This window comes from Pelophylax lessonae (genome assembly GCF_965119305.1).
Source record: "Pelophylax lessonae genome assembly, chromosome: 7".
Lineage (NCBI taxonomy): Eukaryota > Metazoa > Chordata > Amphibia > Anura > Ranidae > Pelophylax > Pelophylax lessonae.
Genome location: NC_138774.1, coordinates 290,117,448 through 290,139,607, shown reverse-complemented (window position 1 = coordinate 290,139,607; position 22,160 = coordinate 290,117,448). Strand labels below are relative to the sequence as shown.

Sequence of the window (22,160 nt, the reverse complement as noted above, 5' to 3'; positions counted from 1 at the left end):
CAGCCACGCATTTTTGCTCCAAGGATCTATTTGGACAAGCTGCGGGATTCTGATGTCAGGAGGAAGTTCCGGCTCGAGCGAGGAACTATTCTACACCTCTACCAGCTCATAGCAGAGAAAATTGACCCGGACACACAGCGCGGCCATGCGGTGCCCGGCATGGCCAGATTGCTGGCCACTTTGTATATTTTAGGGCGTGGCAGCTTCCAAGCCACTTCGGGAAGTATCATGGGCATTAGCCAGCCCACAGTTTCAAGGGTGTTCATGTTGGTCATTAATGCCATAGTGGATATAGTGCCCAATTTTATCCACTGGCCACAGAATGAAAATGAGTGGAATGAAGTCAAGTTGGGTTTCTACCGGCGGGCACACATGCCGCAAATCCTAGGGGCAATCGATGGCACCCACATAGCCATTAGGCCCCCAAGGAGCCACGAAAGTGAATACCGGAACCGCAAGCAGTACCACTCTGTGAACGTCCAATTAGTGTGTGACGCCAAACAGCGCATCATGAGTGTCAACACTGGTCACCCAGGGTCGTGCCATGATTCCAGTATGTTAAGAACAAGTACTCTGTACGAGGTGTTTGAAAGTGGACAAATGCCCGAAGGGTGGCTTATTGGTAAAGTATTTTGTCTTAACAACATAAACTGTAAGATTACATAGACATAGGAATAAGCTACATCGGTGTACACCCTGATTTAAGCAAAGCCTACCTAAAATGGATGTGTTATTAGTTGTCAGGCTGTTCACACACAACCAGATCAGCAGCTTAGCAGCTCACAAAAGAAAGATTTGCAAAGTTGTCTTTGAGTCCAATGAAGGTGGTTAACCAATGTGTAAATGGTGTCCTCTAGCCACCCAAAGAAAACCTACAAATGATTCCAATGGTATTGCCATATCCCCAAAGTACTTTGCATAAGTGAGTCAATATTGGTTTCCTCACTCTAGTTGCAGATATATTCCAGAAGTAAGACCTAGGCTAATGTAATAGGAACAGAATAGGGGCCAAGTTGTAACTTGCAAGAGAAACCCACCACTTTGTGTGTCCTTTTTCCCATTTGTATTAGTGATTTAGGCAGTTAGACAGAGTTGAGATGTTTCATATGATTTTTTGCAAACAGACGAGCAGGTTGTTTAGTAAAATGCCTAATTGTCTCCCATTTTGAGGAGTCATCTAAAGTCACATGATATGAATAACTAATGTATATTTTTCTTATTTTTCAGGGGATGCTGGTTACCCGCAGCTGACGTGGCTGATGGCTCCAATCAGGTACCCCCAGGGCCCAGCAGAGAGGAATTACAACAGGGCCTTGCGGAGAAGCCGGAGTATCATTGAGTTGACCATAGGTCTTCTCAAGTCCCGGTTTCTCTGCTTGGCCCGGCCTGGGGGTGAACTCCTGTACTCTCCTACCAAGGCTTCCAAGATCATCCTGGCGTGCTGCGTGTTGCACAACATGTGCGTTGCCCGGGATGATTCTTGGGAGCTGACGGAGGAGAGGGAGCCAGAGGTCCGTCAGCCGGCGGCCCCCAGGCGGCGGAGCACCGCTGCCGGTATGGCCACCCGGAATACCCTGGTTGCTAGCCACTTTACATGTAAGTACTGTAACCGGTCAAGATAGGGCATGTGTATTAATTAGCTAGTTAGCAGAGGTGCCACTCACAGGGAGACAGAGGGTGATTATCATCTGCCAATGACACTTGCCATTGTAGATAAAGTGTAGTCAACATTGGTAAAATTGTGTTACTTGAGCAAAAACATGCACCTCTAACCATAAACATGTTGGTATTGTGAATAGTGTAAAGGGCTGAGAAGAGCTGGCAGGTGTTTATTTGTGTCTATGCCACCTGTGTAGTTATTGATAACATGAACGGCTGCTTGGTATCTTATGGTGTTGTAATTTTCCAGAACATCAACATCTTGGAATCATGGCACGTACCATGGGAAGCCTGTGGTGATGGGCTGTCTGGCGTCACAGGTGTGTATTCAAATGTTTACATTAATGATTTCTGGTTTGTGTAAGTTGGCATAAAATGTGTTATTTCACTCGTGATGTCGAAATTAAATGAAGTTCAGAATGAAGCAAACAGGCATTAAGATGTGATTTTCATAATGAAATGTCTTATCCTTTGTTTTATTTTTCCAGGAGTGGTACTGCTTGCGGGTGTAGGTGGTAGAAACCCACCTTGATGGACTCCACTCATTTTCTTTTGTGGTCAGTGGATATTTGGTAAGGCACATGGCCAATGACCAACATGAACACCCTGGAACTTCGAAAGTGGCTTGGAAGCTGCCCAGCAACCTTGCCATGCCTGTCCCCTATGAGCTGGTAGAGGTGCAGAATGGATTCTGAACTCTGCCGGAAGTTGTGGAAGACATCAGAATCCCGTAGCCATGGAGCAAAGATCGTGGTCTGGCGCTGTAAAGGCACACGGACTGGAGAGTGACAATATTCTTTTGCTGCATCCCTCCTTCTGCTGTCATTCTCAAATAAATAAATACATTAGAATTGAACATGTGTTTTTTTGTTTTGTGTGGGTGCCTACAGACAAAAGGGCCATCCACACTGTAAGATTTAGAGAAGACTTTATCCTTCCGATTGACATTTTCTATGTAGTGCAAGGGCCTGCCTGATTGCATCCAAATTGAAAGTGTTGAGGTTTGAGCTTCTATTATATGGTTTGGTTAAGTCTACAGGAAAAAGTCTAGACAAATTGTTAGTGTATGGCCCATTAAGCTGCCAAGGCCGGAGTTTTGCACTTTGCATGCTGCTTGTACTGGTGATGTGAGGGGTTGTAATGTAGAGTAGGGATGTGACAGTGTTGTGTTGAGGTGTGAGGCAAATGTAGTGTTGGACTATGAGGGCCTGTGTTGTTGAAATATGGAGAGAGTCCAATATCAGACACCTATGTTTATTGGTCAAGAAATTGTAAGAACCATGGTAAATATGTAAAGAATTGCATCTCGATAAAACTAGGACCACACTCATAAAATCAAAATTGTGTTGTTTCCATTGATGTGCTTGAAATTTGGGTAGGACACCCCCCTCCCCCCCCAAATTCAAGATAGTTTAAAAAAACTGTTTAAAAAAATGAGAGTGAAAAGAGATCCCAAGTGTAGTGATGTGATTTGAACCCATGACGTTGTGAACTGCAGTGAAGTTGCAAAGCACTTAGCTATTGTGCAGAATAAAGCTGTATGGTGGAAAAAATGGAGTGTGTTAAGGCTAAAAAGCACATATAGCTAAAGAACTAAACATTGTATGGAATGTGGGAAGAAGACCATGGTAAAATTGTGAGGTTTCATCTTGCCCTGAAGTAGGGTAGGGGTTTGGTCACTTGCCTTTGGTACTTTCCTTCATAAGATCGATTCGACACACAGACAAGATCAAAAAAACACTTAAAATGGTGTAAGCTTGCAAGCGCTTCTGAGTGTAACATTATTTAGCAATATATATGATGTAATCCGTTCCATTTTAGCAATATAAACAAAAAAAGAAAATAAAAAAAGTAGGTGGAGATGGTAAGCCTCGAACCTACAGCAGAGGGAGATGAATTACAGACATGTGATGTGTGCACTAATCCACTAGCCCACATCGCTATGTGAAACTGTTATAAGCAGGAAGACATAAGTTTGCGAATTGGCGAAGCCGCGATCGTAAGTGAATCCCGCTGACGGCGGAATTCATTATTGCTGTTTTACTCGCCAATTCGCCGCAGCGCCAGTTAATTGATTTGAACGCGGCGAAACTGAAACACGTCATAGATGTTTGAAGCTGCAGTTTCTTTAAATCCGGCCCTATGTAACTATGTAAATAAAAGAGTCAAAGTAACGCAGATCTGTATACGTTTATACAGCTTTAAATTCTTTTTTTGTTATTTGAAAGCAGTATACGTTCCTTAACCCCTAGTGATGAAGGTCATTTTTTTTTTTTTTTTTTTTTTGCAATCAGTATAGGTTCCTTAACCCCTAATGATGAAGGTCTTTTTTTTTTTTTTAGTATAGATTCCTTAACCATTAATAACGGAGGTCATTTTTTTTTTTTTTTGCAGACAGTATAGGTTGATTACATTTTTTTTTTTTTTTGCAAGTAGTATAGATTCTCCAACCACTAATGATGGCATTTTTTTTTTTTTTGCAAGCATTATGGGTTCCTTAACCCCTAGTGATGAAGGTCTTTTTTTTTTTTTTTTTTTTTAGTATAGATTCCTTAACCATTAACCACTTTACCACCGGAGGATTTTGCTGTCTTCCGTCCAGGCCACTTTTTGCGATTCGGCGCTGTGCGACTTTAACTGACAATTGCACGGTCGTGCGACGCCGTACCCAAACGAAATTTACGTCCTTTTTTTCCCACAAACAGAGCTTTCTTTTGGTGGTATTTGATCACCTGTGCGATTTTTACTTTTTGCGCTATAAACAAAAAAAGAGCGTTTATTTTGAAAAAATAACAATATTTTTAACATTTTTTTATATGAAATTCCCCCCCCCCCCCCAAAAAAATGTAAAAACCAATTTTTTTAAAAAATTTTGGCCAATCTGTTTTCTGCTACATATGTTTGGTAAAAAAAAAATCACAATAAGCGTATTTTGATTGGTTTGCGCAAAAGTTATTGCGTTTACTAACTAAGGGAAAGATTTTTGTCATTTTTGGTGTTTTTTTTTTTAACGCGTAATGGCGGCGATCTGCGATTTTTTTTGCGGGACTGCGACATTGCGGCGGACAGATCGGACCCTTGACTGACATTTTTGACACTTTTGGGGGTACCAGTGACATTACTGCAGTAATCAGTGCTATATATATGCACTGTTACTGTAAAAATGACACTGGCAGGGAAGGGGTTAATTTTATTGGAGAGGGAGGGGTTAATGTATGCCTGGTGCTTACTGACGTGTGGGGGGGAAGGGACTGAGTGAGTCATGGACAGATCGGATGTCCAGCTATGCTGAACAGTCCGATCTGTCACTACCTGTCACTATGGAGATCCGCCCGCTTGTGTTTACACAGGCGGGCGGATCTCCACACTAGATCCCCGACGATCGGGGGAAGAGCGGCGGCGATCGCCGCTGCTCCTCCCCTGGCCCAACTCCCGCTGTGACTGAAAACAGCGGGAGCGAGCCTCCGGCGGCGCGCAAGCCAATGAAGGTCATTTTTTTTTAGTAAGCAGTATAGATTCCCCAACCCCTAATGATGAAGGTCATTTTTTTTTTGCAAGCAATATAGGTTCCTTAACCCATAAAGATAAAGGATTTTTTTTTTTTTTTTATGCAAGTAGTAAAGATTCCCTAACCCCTAATGATGAAGGTCATTTTTTTTTTTTTGCAAGCACTATAGGTTCTTTAACCCCTAACGATGAAGCTCATTTTTTTTTTTTCATGCAGTATAGGTTTCCTTCACCCCTAATAATGAAAGTGATTTTTTTTTTTGCAAGCAGTAAAGATTCCATAACCCCTCATGATGAAAGTAATTTTTCTTTTTATTTTGTTGCAAGCACTATAGGTTCTAGGGATCCACTGATTATCGGCAAAGCCGATATATCGAGGTCCGATCTGCACTTTCCCTGATATATCGGAATCGGCCCCTTAACCCATAAAGATAAAGGATTTATTTATTTATTTATTTTTTACGCAAGCAGTATAGATTCCCTAACCCCTAATGATAGAAGGTCATTTTTTTTTTTTGCAAGCACTATAGGTTCTTTAACCCCTAATGATGAAGGTCTTTTTTTTTGTGTTGCAAGCAGTAAAGGGTTCATTAACCCCCTAATGATGAAGGTCGTTTTTTTTTCTAGCAGTATAGGTTTCCTTCACCCCTAATGATTAAGGTAATTTTTCTTTTTTTTTTGTTGCAAGCACTATAGGTTCTAGGGATCGACTGATTATCAGCAAAGCCAATATATCGCGGGCCGATCTGCACTTTCCCCCATATATCGGAATGGGAATTTTGTTTATAGCCCTTTTTTTTTTTTAATTCTACATACCCATGCTGACATTAACACTCACAGTGGCATTGAATGTAGGACCTTTTTTTTCTATGCTACCTGAAATTAAAACATTGACATTTATAGCAAGGAGAAAAAGATACCTGTATAATTTCCTCCCTGCAAAGGAGAAACAGTAGGAGGGCTGGTTCCATTCACAGCAACAACTGTGATTGGCTATAATACTGATCACATGATTGGGAACCAGTCCTCCTGCTTCCTGATTATTATGGGCTGCTGTGATAGCTTTTTTATTTTTTTCTTTCTTATCATTAACACACTGAGGCTGGGTTCCATTCACAGTGATCACTGGGATTGGCTATAACAGCAGTCACATGATTGGGAGCCGAGCCTCCCGGCTTCAGGTCATTAGCCTGAGACCACAAGCTGTCATGATAACTTAGTCTCGGTGCTAGGGGTCCCAGCACAAAAATATGCTGCATGTCAAGGGGGGGGGGGGGGTTCATATGTTTTGGTATTGGACTCCTTCTAGCCATATTAAAGCCTACAGCTTTTTATTATTTTTTGTTAATATAGGTTGATCACAGAAGTCAGCAAAATAAGTAAAAAGAGCCTGGAGACAGTGAAGAACCAAGAAGACCATGAAGTTATGAAGATATGCCAGATGTGGAGAGGCATACTAATGGGGGCTCGTCCGGGATCAGGGCCAAATAAGCTTCTACACACTGTTAATGTGAGGGGAAGAGCAAAAGACTTTTCACTTGTATGGAATTTTTTTCATTTTTTTATTTTAATCAATTTGCTAATTGAAGGTTTCTCCAGACAAACTTTAGCTCTGAATTCATTAATACTTCACTTTATATACACTGCTCAGAAAAATTAAAGGAGTACTTTTTAATCAGAGTATAGCATCAAGTCAGTTAAACTCCTGGTATATTGATCTGGTCAGTTAAGTAGCAGAGGGGGGTTGTTAATCAGTTTCAGCTGCTTTGGTGTTAATAAAATAAACAACAGGTGCACTAGATGGGCAACAATGAGACAACCTAAAAAACAGGAATGGTTTTACCGGTGGAGGGCACTGATGTTTTTTTCCTACTCATCTTTCCTGACTGTTTTTCACTAGTTTTGCATTTGGCTAGGGTCAGTGTCACTACTGGTAACATGAGGCAATACCTGGACCCTATAGAGGTTGCACAGGCAGTTCAACTCCTCCAGGATGGAACATCAATATGTGCCATTGCCAGAAGGTTTGCTATGTCTCCCAGCACAGTCTCAAGAGCATGGAGGAGATTCCAGGAGACAGACAGTTACTTTGGGAGAGCTGGACATGGCCATAGAAGGTCCTTAACCCATCAGCAGGACCGGTATCTGCTCTTTTGTGCAAGGAGGAACAGGATGAGCACTGCCAGAGCCCTACAAAATGACCTCCAGCAGGCCACTGGTGTGAATGTCTCTGACCAAACAATCATAAACAGACTTCATGAGGGTGGCCTGAGGGCCTGATGTCCAGCCCTGTGCTTATTGCTCGGCGCTGTAGAGCTCGACTGGCATTTGCCATTGAACACCGAAATTGGCAGGTCCACCTCTGGCACCCTGTGCTTTTTACAGATGAGAGCAGGTTCACCCTTAGCACAGGTGACAGATGTGAAAGGGTCTGGAGAAGCCGTGGAGAATAATATGTTGCCTGTAACATCATTCAGCATGACCGGTTTTTGGTGGTGGGTCAGTGATGGTCTGGGGAGGCATATCCATGGAGGGACACACAGACCTCTACAGGCTAGACAATGGCACCCTGACTGCCATTCGGTATCTGGATAAAATCCTTGGACCCATTGTCAGACCCTATGCTGGTGCTGTGGATCCTGGGTTCCTCCTGATGCTTGACAATGGCCTGCTTAACGTGGCGAGAGTATGCAGTCAGTTCCTGGACAATGAAAAAATTGATACCATTAAATGTCCCCCAGACTCACCTGACCTAAATCCAATAAACCACCTCTGGGACATTATGTTTCATCCATCCGACGATGCCAGGTTGCACCTCAGTCTGTTCAGGTGCTCAGTGATACCCTGGTCCAGATCTTGGAGGAAATACCCCAGGACACCATCCGTTGTCTCATTAGGAGTATTCTCCAATGTTGTCAGGCATGCATACAAGCACGTGGGGGCCATACAAACTACTGAGGACCATTCTGAGTTGCTGCAATGAAATTTCAGCAAAATGGACTCGCCTGCTGCATAATTTTCTCACTTTGATTTTTGGGGTGTCTCTTAATTCAGCCCTCTGTAGGGTGATCATTTTCATTCCCATCAAACAATGTGGCATCCTTTCCTTCCTAACACATTAACCAGCTCATACCAGTATAGATTCTAACCCATTACCCAGTCCATATCAGTATAGATCATAACACATTACCCAGTCAATACCAGTACAGATCTTAACACATTACCCAGTCCATACCAGTATAGATCCTAACACATTTCCCAGTCCATACCAGTATAGATCGTAACACAACCCAGTTAATACCAGCATAGATCCTAACACTTAACCCAGTCCATACCAGTATAGATCCTAACACATTACCCAATCCATACAAGTGTAGATCCTAACACATTACCTAATCCAAACCAGTATAGATCCTAACGCATTACCCAGTCCATACCAGTATAGATCCTAACACATTACCCAGACCACACCAATATAGATTCTTACACATTACACAGTCCATACCAGTATAGACCCTAACACATTACCCAGTCCATACCAGTATAGATCCTAACACATTACCCAGTCCATACCAGTATAGATACTAACACATTACCCAGTCCATACCCAGTATAGACCCTAACACATTACCCAGTCCATACCAGTATAGATTCTAACACATTACCCAGTCCATACCAGTATAGAACCTAACACATTACCCAGTCCATACCAGTATAGAACCTAACACATTACCCAGTCCATACCAGTGTAGATTCTAACACATTACCCAGTCCATACCAGTATAGATTCTAACACATTACCCAGTCCATACCAGTGTAGATTCTAACACATTACCCAGTCCATACCAGTATAGATCCTAACACATTACCCAGTAAATACCAGTATAGATTGTAACACATTACCCAATCCATACCAGTATCGATCCTAACACATTACCCAGTCCATACTAGTATAGATTCTAACACATTACCCAGTCCATACCAGTATCGATCCTAACACATTACCCAGTCCATACCAGTATCGATCCTAACACATTACCCAGTCCATACCAGTATAGATCCTAACACATTACCCAGTCCATATCAGTATAGATCCTAACACATTACCCAGTCCATACTAGTATAGATTCTAACACATTACCCAGTCCATATCAGTATAGATCCTAACACATTACCCAGTACATATCAGTATAGATCCGAACACATTATCCAGTCCATACCAGTATCGATCCTAACACATTACCCAGTCCATACCAGTATAGATCCTAACACATTACCCAGTCCATACCAGTATAGATCCTAACACATTACCCAGTCCATACCAGTATAGATCCTAACACATTACACAGTCCATACCAGTATAGATCCTAACGCATTATCCAGTCCATACCAGTATAGATATCCAGCATGAGATTTTTCCCCATTGAGATCTGATGTGTTTTTTTTTGAGCAGTGTATATATATATATATATATATATATATATATATATATGCTTAGGCTGGAAAGGAGTGGAAGCATCACAAGAAGCCAAAAAGTTTTTCTGCAGTCTTTGTGATAACAAGTAACATGCTGATAAGAGAAGAGAGCAGAGTGACAGAGAGGTGACCTTCTCCTTTCACTGTCCCATCAAGGAACAAGCCCCGTAAGTGTTACTTAGCCGAAGCAGAGAAGAAAAAATCAGGTCTCCTGCCAGGCCAAACAGGTCTGAGCTGTGTGGCAGAGGTGTGTAAATCTCAGGATGGGATGGAAAAAAAATACAAGCCCCTTGGCAGGTAAAACAGCTCCCATATGTGCAAGTCAACTGTTTCTCTGGAGTTCAGCTTTAAACCCGGGAAAGTGTCATTTTTCCGTGGAGCGCTCAGGAGAAATGTGCCCCGGAAAAAAAAAAAAAGAGTTTATCTAACGTCAACAGGAACTATGCAAAGTATGGAAGCTATGCTACATGGGAAAATCCATATCAGAGAAGGAGTTCCGATCACAGTGTGCTCATTCATTCTGGTGATTATGACAGCCGGAAAAATCGCCCCGAATGTGTACTTGAGGAAAAAAAAAAAAAGGGTGGATTAACTGTACTATTTGTTTCCACTCCATCTCCATATAGGTCATTCGAGGACAGAGTGTTAATGACACAATCATTGTGAGAGGCCCCTTTATTTCCTTCTTGAAGAGACCCTGTTGCCAATGGGTTTTTTTCCCTGCATTTTAATTCCACTGGTATCTTTAAGTTGCAAAACTACCAGGGTCGCTTCCTTGGAAGTGTGCATCTGCTGGTGTCAGGACCAGGACATGGACCCATGACTCTGTTGTGTATAGTAGTAGTTCTTCTTGTTGAGCCTCCTGATCTTACCTGATCCTTTAGACAATCTTGCCTTGTGCCTTGCTTCTGGTGAGCCTTAAACTCTTTGCTCCTCCCTTCCTGATTTAAGCCATGTCTTTGATCTTCCTGTTTGCCTTCTTGTCTCTCCTCCTGCCATCAGTATCTTCACTATGACTTGTTACAGACCTTGACTCAGTTATACCTCCACTCAATCCCAACCTGCAGCCATTCTTTACCGACCTTTGGCTTGCGGTTTGACTATGCTTCCACTTGATCCCAACCAGCAACCACTTGTTTATAACCTTTGCCTTGTTCCTCGACTTCACTTCTTCTTGATCCTCCTAACCAGCAACCACTTGTTACCAACCTTTGACTTGTTATTTGACTACACTTCTGCTTTATTCAAGCCAGCAACCACTTGTTACCAACCCTTAGTTTGTTCCTTAACTATACTTCTGCTTGATTCCAACCAGCAACCACTTGTTACCAACCTATTGCTTGGTCATTGACTATGCTTCTGCTTGATCCCAACCTGAAAACCCTTGTTACCAACCTTTGGGGTGTTCCTCAACTATGCTTCTGCTTGATCCCAACTGGCAGCCACTTGTTTATAACCTTTTGCTTTATCGTTGAATACTCTTCTGATTGATCCCAACCTGCAACCCCTGGTTACCAACATTTGGCTTGTTCCTCAATTACACTTCCGCTTGATTCCAACCAACAACCACTTGTTTATAACCTTTGATTGTTCCTCAGCTACACTTCTGCTTGATCCCTACCTGCAACCACTTGTTACCAACCTTTTGCTTTGTCGTTGAATACTCTTCTGCTTGATTCCAAAAAGCAACCACTTGTTACCAACCTTCTGCTTGGTCATTGACTACGCTTCTGCTTGATCCCAACCTGCAACCCCTTGTTACCAACCTTTGGCTTGTTCCTCAACTACACTTCTGCTTAATCCCTACCTGCAACAACTTGTTACTAACCTTTAGCTTGTTTCTTGACTACACCTCTGCTTGATCCTAACCAGCAAACACTTGTTACAAACCTTTTGCTTGGTCGTTGACTACTCTTTTGCTTTATCCCAACCAGCAACCACTTGTTACCAACCTTTGGCTTGTTCCTTCACTCTGCTTCTGCTTGATCCCTACCTGCAACCACTTGTTACCAACCTTTTGCTTTGTCGTTGAATACTCTTCTGCTTGATTCCAAAAAGCAACCACTTGTTACCAACCTTCTGCTTGGTCATTGACTACGCTTCTACTTGATCCCAACATGCAACCCCTTGTTACCAACCTTTGGCTTGTTCCTCAACTACACTTCAGCTTGATCCCTACCTGCAACCACTTGTTACCAACCTTTTGCTTCGTCATTGAATACTCTTCTGATTGATCCCAACCTGCAACCCCTTGTTACTAACCTTTGGCTTGTTCCTCAACTACACTTCCGCTTGATCCCAACCAACAACCACTTATTTATAACCTTTGACTTGTTCCTCGGCTACACTTCTGCTTGATCTCAACCTGCAACCCCTTGTTACCAACCTTAGGCTTGTTCCTCGACTACACTTCTGCTTGATCCCAAGCAGCAACCACTTGTTACCAATCTTTTGCTTGGTCGTTGACTACTCTTTTGCTTGATCCCAACCAGCAACCACTTGTTACCAACCTTTAGCTTGTTCCTTCACTCTGCTTCTGCTTGATCCCTACCTGCTATATATGCTACTGGACCCTTGCTTTCTCACCTCCTGGTGTAGAGAACATGAGGGCCGTGGCCTGGTACTAGCACAGGAAATCTCATCTCCACCATCACCAATCCAACATCAAGGATTTATTCCACCAAAGGGCTTGACTTGGTTCACCCACGAGAACTCTCAGCTAATGCGTTCACCACTCAAGTTTAAGTGGTGAAATGCATTAGAGTTTCACGGCTCAAGGCTTGGTCTTACAGATGGGACTAAGCCTTGAGTGGTGAAATGCATTAGAGTGGGAGGTCTCTTGGTGGGGACCAATGTCAAGGTTTTTACTGAAATAAAGCCTTGATGTTGGATACGTCATCGGTGTGCGGCTGTCTATTCTTTTGAGTTGGTTTTAATTTAGCAAAGACCTTGGCTTTGGTCCCTGCCCAGACACCTCCCACTTTAACACGTTTCATAACTCAAGTCTTAGTCTTACAGATGGGACTAAGCCTTCAGCAGTGAAATACATTAAAGTGGGGGGTCTCTTGGTGGGGACTAAGGTCTTTGCTGGAATAAGGTCTTGATGTTAGATACATCATTGGTGTGTGGCTGTCTAATCTTTTCTTTGGAGTTGGTTTTAATTTAGCAAAGACCTTGGCCTTGGGTCCCACCCAGAGACCTCCCACTCTAACTTGTTTCACGGCTCAAGGCTTAGGCTTACAGATGGGACTAAGCCTTGAGTGGTGAAATGCATTAGAGTGGGAGGTCTCTTGGTGGGGACCAAGGTCAAGGTCTTTGCTGAATAAAGCCTTGATGTTGGATACGTCATCGGTGAGCGGCTGTCTATTCTTTTGAGTTGGTTTTAATTTAGCAAAGACCTTGGCTTTGGTCCCTGCCCAGATACCTACCACTCTAACACGTTTCACGACTCAAGGCTTAGTCTTACAGATGGGACTAAGCCTTCAGCGGTGAAATACATTAAAGTGGGGGGTCTCTTGGTGGGGACTAAGGTCTTTGCTGGAATAAGGTCTTGATGTTAGATACATCATCGGTGTGTGGCTGTCTAATCTTTTCTTTGGAGTTGGTTTTAATTTAGCAAAGACTTTGGCCTTGGGTCCCACCCAGAGACCTCCCACTCTAACTTGTTTCACGGCTCAAGGCTTAGGCTTACAGATGGGACTAAGCCTTGAGTGGTGAAATGCATTAGAGTGGGAGGTCTCTTGGTGGGGACCAAGGTCAAGGTCTTTGCTGAATAAAGCCTTGATGTTGGATACGTCATCGGTGAGCGGCTGTCTATTCTTTTGAGTTGGTTTTAATTTAGCAAAGACCTTGGCTTTGGTCCCTGCCCAGATACCTCCCACTCTAACACGTTTCACGACTCAAGGCTTAGTCTTACAGATGGGACTAAGCCTTGAGCAGGGAAATACATAAGAGTGGGAGGTCTCTTGGTGGGGACTAAGGTCTTTGCTGGAAAAAGGTCTTGATGTTAGATACGTCATCAGTGTGTGGCTGCCTATTCTTTCCTTTGGAGTTGGTTTTAATTTAGCAAAGACCTTGGCCTTGGGTCCCACCCAGAGACCTCCCACTCTATCTTGTTTAACGGCTCAAGGCTTGGTCTTACAGATGGGACTAAGCCTTGAGTGGTGAAATGCATTAGAGTGGGAGGCCGCTTGGTGGGGACCAAGGTCAAGGTCTTTGCTGAAATAAAGCCTTGAAGTTGGATACATCATCGATGTGCGGCTGTCTATTCTTTCCTTTGGAGTTGCTTTTAATTTAGCAAAGACCTTGGCCTTGGTTCCCACCCAGAACCCCCCCCCCCACTCTAATGTATTTCATGTGTTAAAGTGGAAGGTCTCAGGGACTGGACCGAGGCCGAGGTCGTTGCTGGAATGAAGCCTTGATGTTAGATATGTCATCAGTGTGCGGCTGTCTCATCTTTTCTTTAGCCCTAAACCTAAAAAAAAAAAATACCTCTAAGTAAAATAAATAAAAGAAAAAAAAAAAAGAGAGAAAGACTTTAGACTGACTCATGTGTGAAATAACAGGCTAGTCAAATGGGATTTAAAGGAGGGGTTTTAAGTATTCAAACCCCTTTAAGTTCTTAAATAAAAGAAGACTTGAATTAAAGCTTCAGAACTATTATCTAATTACAAGGCATTGTTGGATCTTGGCTTTGACCTTAATTCATTTTGAAAGTTACATTTGGATGCTTATTAAACAGGCCTGGATGGGTATATCGAAAATCCTCTCAAGCAGGTCAAGCTTATCTAAGAAAAACTCTTCAAACAAAATAAGATAATACAAAAACCAGCAGAATATGAATTGACGCAAAGTTAATTAAACCTGTAATGGGCGATATGGGATTACAAATGATGGGGTTTAGTGCTATGATACAAAATACTTGCGCTCTAGCTACATTATAATTTTGGGGATTTTGGGATTGTGATCTGATGATGTTTCCAAACAGCTAACATACATTTAGGATGATTTTTTCTATTGTTTAAGATTACTGGGTTTACAGCGGTGGATGATGTAGGAGCACAGAAGAAGAAAAGGATTTTACTGTCTGCTGCAAGCTTGGAGCGTCTATGTGTGCCACAACGCCTGACTTGTATTACAACTCTGTTTTAAAGCAGTTATAAAGGTAAATGTATTATTTATTTAAATTATACTTACCGTATATACTCAAGTAAAAGCCGACTTTTTCAGCACATTTTTTATGCTGAAAAAGCCCCCCTCGGCTTATACTTGAGAGAGGGTCCCACTTACCTGTTCCCCCTGGGGCTGGCCCAATGTAACAGCGGCCGGCCCAACATGTACACTGTGCATGCGCTGTAGCCGCCCGGGAAAGCCCATACGCAATCGGTCATTCTCGGGCAGACGGCGCATGCGCAATGACGTTTGGCGCCGGGCGGCGCATTTTTAAATGTAAGGCGGCTCTGGGATTGGTAAGTAAGACCTCTGCACAGCCTCTGCATATTCTGCACCATGCACCATGCCCTCAGCCTTGCATCTCCTGCACCATGCCCTTAGCCCTGCATCTCCTGTACCATGCCCTCAGGCCTGCATCTCCTGCACCATGCCCGAAGCTCTACATCTCCTGCACCATGCCCTCAGCCCTGCATCTTCTGCACCATGCCCTCTGCCCTGTATCTCCTGTACCATGCCCTCAGCCCTGCATCTCCTGCACCATGCCCATAGCCCTGCATCTCCTGCACCATGCCTGCATCCCCTGCATCTCCTGCACCATGCCCTCAGCCCTGCATCTCCTGCACCATGCCCGTAGCCCCTGCATCTCCTGCACAATGCCCGCAGCCCCTGCATCTCCTGCCCCATGCCCTCAGCCCTGCTTCTCCTGCACCATGCCCATAGCCCTGCGTCTCCTGCACCATTCCCACAGCCCCTGCATCTCCGGTACCATGCCCGCAACCTCTGCATCATGCTCGCAGCCCCTGCATCTTCTACACCATGTCCGCAGCCCCTAAATCTCCTGCACCATGCCCATAGCCCTGCATCTCCTGCACCATTCCCACTGCATCTCTGGTACCATGTCTGCAGCCCCTGCATCATGCTCACAGCCCCTGCATTTTCTACACCATGTCCGCAGCCTCTGCATCTCTTGCACTATGCCCGCAGGTTCTTCCTCTCCTGTGCCATGCCCGCAGCCTCTGGTATCTATTTTTATTTTTGAAATTTACCAGTAGCTGCTGCATTTCCCACCCTAGGCTTATACTGCAGTCAATACGTTTTCCCAGTTTTTTGTGGTAAAATTAGGTGCCTCAGCTTATATTCGGGTCGGCTTATACTCGAGTATATACGGTACCAATTATTACACAGAGCTAACCCGAACCTTCTCTTCCGGGGGGGTGGTCCCCTACCAGCGCTCTTGGCTCCTCTTCTTCTGTGTGTGCCCCCATTGCAATCAGCTTGCTAGGGGAAAAAACCTGCAGGCTTGCCTTGGAGATCCACCCCATCCCAAACTCTCCTTACAGGATTTGATTGACATTAGTAGGAGCCAATGGCTGCCACTGCTGCCTCTGTATCCTGTGAAAAGAGGAACACAGACCAACACCACTGCAGACAGACACAAAACCAGATCAAGATTGTATATAGGGAGGTGAGGAGGAGATACAATTACTGGAACTATTTTTTGTCTTGGAAATTCTTTGTAAGCTGGTGGGGTGGATAGGGAGGCTGGAGGTGAGGTTAGATTTCTAGTGGTTTAAAATGTGTGACCCTCTATGTCACCAGTAGGAGGCATTGGCTCACTTGGGACATCTAGTCTATAGCGCTTAGTTTTCTCCCGAGGTGCTGGCAAAGCTGTTTTGTGTTTTATATGACATTCCCAAGTTAAGGCCCCACTGAATATATCTGAATGACTGATAGGAACGTGATGTGAAGTACCAAATCTACTGGTTGACATGTAGTAGGTACAACAGCAGATCACAAGCATTAAGCAATGCACTATGTGGACAAACGTTTGGGAAAACCTGACCATTATACCTAAAAGCTTGTTAAATATGCCCCTCCAAAACCATGGGCAATTATATGCAGTAGGCAGTCCTTTGCAGCTTTAACAGCTTCCATTCTTCTGGGAAGGCTTTTCAAAAGATTTTGTAGTGTGTATGTTGTAAAGAGGGCCCATTCAGCCAAAAGAGGCCATGAATAAAGTCAGGTATTGATGTTGAAAGAAAAGAACTGAATTGGCATTCCAATTTATTCCCAAGGGGGCTTCAATCAAATTGAGGCCAGGGCTCAATGGAGGCCACTTGAGTTCCTCAACCCCAAACTCATCAAACCATGTCTTTATGGAGATATCTTTGTACACACGGGCACGCTAATGCCAAAACAGAAAAGGACCCTCCCCAAATTGTTGCTAAGTTGGAAGCACACAACTGTCTAAAACCAACCTTTTACAACCAAGACGCCTTCAGATTTCTTCAGGGGTGCCTTGGCCAAATGTCTAAAAATTGGCCAAAAATTGTATACAAGCCAAATGGTGGAACAGGCCTGCCTTTTAGTTGCACAAAGCCAAAAGTTTTCATTGTGCACCATTACAACCTTCTAGCCACTGGCGTCCTAATAACCAATGACGTGATCGGTTGATAAGGAGGACGTCAGGCGCAGCATCCTTGTTTTTCCCTCCCCTGCCCTTCTCCAACAGCACTGGGGTCACATTATATAGTCAGCTTGAAAAAAAACACAAGTCCATCTAGTTCACCCAATAACAAACAACCATTAGTTCAAACATTAGCTGAGGGAAAGAAACAGAGGAAGAATACAAATATTGGAATTCTAATCAGTATCAGTGGTGTCCTACATTGGTAAATGTTGCTGCCAGGGCAGGGAGAAGGGGTGGGCAGGGAAAAGGGGTGGGCAGGGAGAAAGGGGTAGGCAGGAGGGGAAGCTGCCCTGGGCACTGTGGTATCATGTTGGGTGGGGGGGGGGCACCGAGAGTAGATTGGGGGGAGAGATTTATGTTGTAAACTGAATTTAAGGGGTGGCAGGGGGTAAGATTTATTCTAGGAGGGCACAATTTGTGTGTGCCCGGAGTAGTAATTTAGGTAGATCTGTGTTGGGAGGGGGGAGGGGGGATGGGGGAAGAGGATTTGTGCTAGGAGGGGGGACTGGGGGGAGTGGGTGTGCTAGAGGAGGTGATATGGTGAGGGTGGGAGGGAGGGGTTGTGCTAAGAGGGAAAAAGTGTTTGTGGAGGGATTTGTGCTAGTAGGGATGGTTGGGGGGGGGGGGGTATTTGTACTAGGAAGGGAAATTTGGGTGGGGGTATTCGTGCTAGGAGGGACATTTGGGTGGGGGTATTTGTGCTAGGAGGGACATTTGGGTGGGGGATTTGTGCTAGGAAGTGGGAATGGGGGGATTTGTGCTGGGAGGGGTTTTTGGAGCAGGAGGAGAGTATGTGTACTTGGAGGGGAAATTTTAGGGGTAGTGGATTTTGCTAGGAGGGGTGATTTTCTTCTTTTTTTTGGGAGGGGGGCAATGATTTGTACTTGTAGGGAGGGTTTTTAGCAGTGGGACTGATTAGTACTAGAAGGAGGGGGGGTTTATGGGGATTAATGATGCAGATTAGAGCTCAGTTTTTTTTTGGGGGGGGGGATTTTTGTTGACACATAAAGCTCATGCATCTAGGGGGAGTTTGGCATGTTTGGCCTGGGCTCTAGATGACCTTGTCCTGGCACTAGTTGCTGCATTATGTAAAACTTTTTGCTTTGTTTTTAACATTTTTAGACTGGGGTGTCTCGAGTTCATTTTAAAGGGTGCCTTGAAAGGTTGAGAAACACTGACCTAAACCTTGTAGTGTATGCTTTAACAGTACACCTTGCTGGAAACACCTGAGATAAATAATTTGAAAGGGTGTCCACATACTGTTGGCCATATATTGGTTGAATTCACATGCAAGAACATAACCTTAAATATAGGAAACAAAAACTTACGTGTCTATGAATCGTCTGTGGTGACCAGAGATCCTAGAATGCGAGCCATCTTCAAAAGGTGGGTCTCGAAGCACCTTGTAGTGAATGGAATTGCACTTTGCACACAAGGGACAATTAGGCACTGAAGTGATCATAGCTGCATCGATCTCCATTTGGTTGTCCTTGGTGTGGATCTGGATACCGTACATCTCTGCCTTAATGAAATTCAGCTTAATTGTTAGGGGAACATCGCAGAAGATCTTCTGAGGTCCCAAGTGCAAAATCTCTCCACTGACTAAGAGGATTCTGACATCCACCTCAGCTCCAATGGTATCAGATTCCGTGGTGATAAATGTCACCCAGATTGTAAGAGTTTGTGGGACCACCGGGTATGAAAACTCCAGCTGCAGGTAGCATCCATGAGGTTCAGTGCATGCGGGAGGGACAGAGTTGTCGTTGGCTCCGGGGCTCCATGTACGTACGCTTGTTTCACATGGCTGTTCCACGTCAGGCCGTCCTAGAATACACAAAATTCCTGCTTAAGATGTACTGCAAAAAAGTTTTTCGGTTATTCAACAGAAATCAAATATTTCTTATTCACTTGAACACCTAATATCATAAATTTGTAGAATTTTTCTATGGTTCATTATTTTATCAGCATGCAAACTGACTTTTTCATCAAAAACAGTTGTAGTTGTAGCATCCTCCTAGATAAGTACTAGGTTGGGCAACTTTAGTCTCGGGCTCACTGTAGTCAGTTGAGCTGCCTGTGATTATTTTGGTCTGTTCTGTGCAGGGTTGTTTGCTACCCCCTGTCTGTCTGGAAAGATTCTGGAAAGATAGTGGACTGGCAGAGTCAAATCAGCAGCTGAATATTTATGCAGCCCTGGCCAATCCTTGGGGAGAGGTGCCCAGAGTGCGGCTGGGGGGAGCATAAATACTCTGAAGCTTGCAGCAGAGGGGTTGTTGCCCTTGAGGAGGTCTACTGCTCTTTTGGGTAGGCCTGCCATGTGTCAAATACTCATTGAGGTCCTAGCTAGGCTAACTGGGGGGCCTATTCTGCTGAAGTTTATTGGAGGTGACTGAGGGACTGTCTTTTAAGAATCTGGTCTGGAATCACAGGAGTAGGTATCTTGAAGATATTGTAAGGAGGCATCCAATTATTCAAGGACATTAGTAAGTACAGACTTGGAGATCCCTTTGACTGTGTGCTACTTCTATCCCTCTCGTACTAGAAACAGAGTTGCTTAAAGTGGTAGTAATCAGTTGAGCTTCATGTGATTATTTTGGTCTATCTGTGTTTCACGTGCTGTAGGGGTTGACTGATTCCCCTCGTCTGTCTGGAAAGGTTTTGGAAAGATAGTGGACTGGGAGAGTCAAACCAGCAGCTGAATATTTATACAGTCTTGGCCAATTCTTGGGAAGAGATGCCCAGAGGGCGGCTGGGGGGGAGCATAAATACTCTGAAGCTTGCAGCAGAGGGGTTGTTGCCCTTGAGGAGGAGATCCCGACCTGGAGGTCTGCTGCTCTTTTGGGTAGGCCTGCCATGTGTCAAATACTCATTGAGGCCCTAGCTAGGCTAACTGGGAGGCCTATTCTGCTGAAGTTTATTGGAGCTGACTGAGGGACTGTCTTTTAAGGATCTGGTCTGGAATCACAGGAGTAGTTATCTTGAAGATATTGGGAGGAGGCATCCAATTATTCAAGGACATTAGTAAGTACAGACTGAAAGATCCCTTTGACTGTGTGCTACTTCCATGCCTCCCGTACTAGAATCAAAGTTGCTTAAAGTGGTAGTAATCAGTTGAGCTGCACGTGATTATTTTGGTCTATCTGTGTTTCACAAGCTGTAGGGTTGACTGATTCCCCCCGTCTGTCTGGAAAGGTTCTGGAAAGATAGTGGACTGGGAGAGTCAAACCAGCAGCTGAATATTTATGCAGCCTTGGCCAATCCTTGGGGAGAGGTACCCAGATGGTGGCTGGGGGGAGCATAAATACTCTGAAGCTTGCAGCAGAGGGGTTGTTGCCCTTGAGGAGGTCTGCTGCTCTTTTGGGCAGGCCTGCCATGTGTCAAACACTCATTGAGGTCCTAGCTAGGCTAACTGGGGGGGCTATTCTTCTGAAGTTTATTGGAGCTGACTGAGGGACTGTCTTTTAAGGATCTGGTCTTGGATTACAGGAGTAGGTATCTTGAAGATATTGGAAGGAGGCATCCAATTATTCAAGGACATTAGTAAGTACAGACCGAGAGATCCCTTTGACTGTGTGCTACTTCTATCACTCCCGTACTAGAATCAAAGTGGTAGTAATCAGTTGATCTGCACGTGACTATTTTGGTCTATCTGTGTTTCACGTGCTGTAGGGTTGACTGATTCCCCCCCGTCTGTCTGGAAAGGTTCTGAAAAGATAGTGGACTGGGAGAGTCAAACCAGCAGCTGAATATTTATGCAGCCTTGGCCAATCCTTTGGGAGAGGTACCCAGATGGTGGCTGGGAGGGGGCATAAGTACTCATGTTAAAGGGTGACAAGGTTCTGTTCCTGAACCCCTCTTGGGTTCCAGTGTTGTGACCTATTTAAAGGCTTCAGGTAGATACAACAAATTGTTGCTTTGACACACATTATACTGACGCATGCCGTATATGCGTGGCCATGGAAGAGTTTTGCCATCTCAGAACATCAACTTTTGAAGAAAATCAAATGGACCTTTCACATGGAATAAATCTCTTATACTTTACTATCGAAATTAGACACAGTTAATAAAAATATCTTCCTCACAGATCAACAAATACAAACATTAGCTGACACCTAACTAGTGCAGCTCTATGAGCTTGTAAGACATTCCATTTGAAAACCAAGGGCTTCTTTTGGAGTTGCCTCCTCACCTCCTTGCAGCAGCCTTCACTCCTCTAGGACTATTTTGGAGTGTGTTTTTGGGAATTTGTACCCATTCAGTTAAAAGAGCTTTTGTGAGGTCAGGTACCAATGGTGAACAAGAAGACCTGGCTCGCATTTGGTATTTCAATTCATCCTAAAGGTGTTCAGTAGGGTTGAGGTCGGGGCTCTGTGAAGACCACTCAAGATCCTCAACACCAAACACAATAACGCATGTCTTTATGGATCTGGCTTTGTGTACCAAATTGTTGCACAATTGCTAGCGGGGGAAATTTTCAGGTAAAAGAGGTCTTGCAGTCCCATTGTGTGACTTGTACCCTTGTGGCCTTACAATGATTAAATTTTTTTCCAAGCTTTAAAAGAAAATCATGCTGGAAAGTCAACACTTAGGGGTCTATATATATATATATATATATATATATATATATATATATATATTTATACTGGATATATCTCCGACTGGAGATAACATAGTCCGTAACGCCGCTCCGCATTTCAATTGCGCTCCAAAGACCGGAAGTGACGTAGTAGTGTTCACGTGATCCGACGCATTTCGTCAGTGTGCGTCTGACATCATCAGGAGTCACCACAATTTACTTTATATGGGATTGATTTTTTACATTTGATTTTTATATTGGATTGATATTAACTTTTATATATTGGATTGATATTTACTC

The 22,160-nt window shown here is 43.9% G+C and overlaps 1 protein-coding gene across 2 annotated transcripts in view; it reads right to left on the bottom strand.

The window, feature by feature from the left end:
- The window catches only part of PAPPA (pappalysin 1), a 406,220-nt gene that overhangs the window by 191,815 nt on the left and 192,245 nt on the right, over positions 1-22,160 (bottom strand). For both annotated transcript variants that reach the window (XR_014225505.1, XM_082263951.1), the window contains exon 7: positions 18,613-19,108. Coding sequence is in view for 1 of the 2 variants with exons in the window: in XM_082263951.1 (XP_082120077.1) it covers positions 18,613-19,108 (496 nt within the window). In the remaining variant the exon portion in view is untranslated. The remainder of the gene's footprint in view (positions 1-18,612; positions 19,109-22,160) is intronic.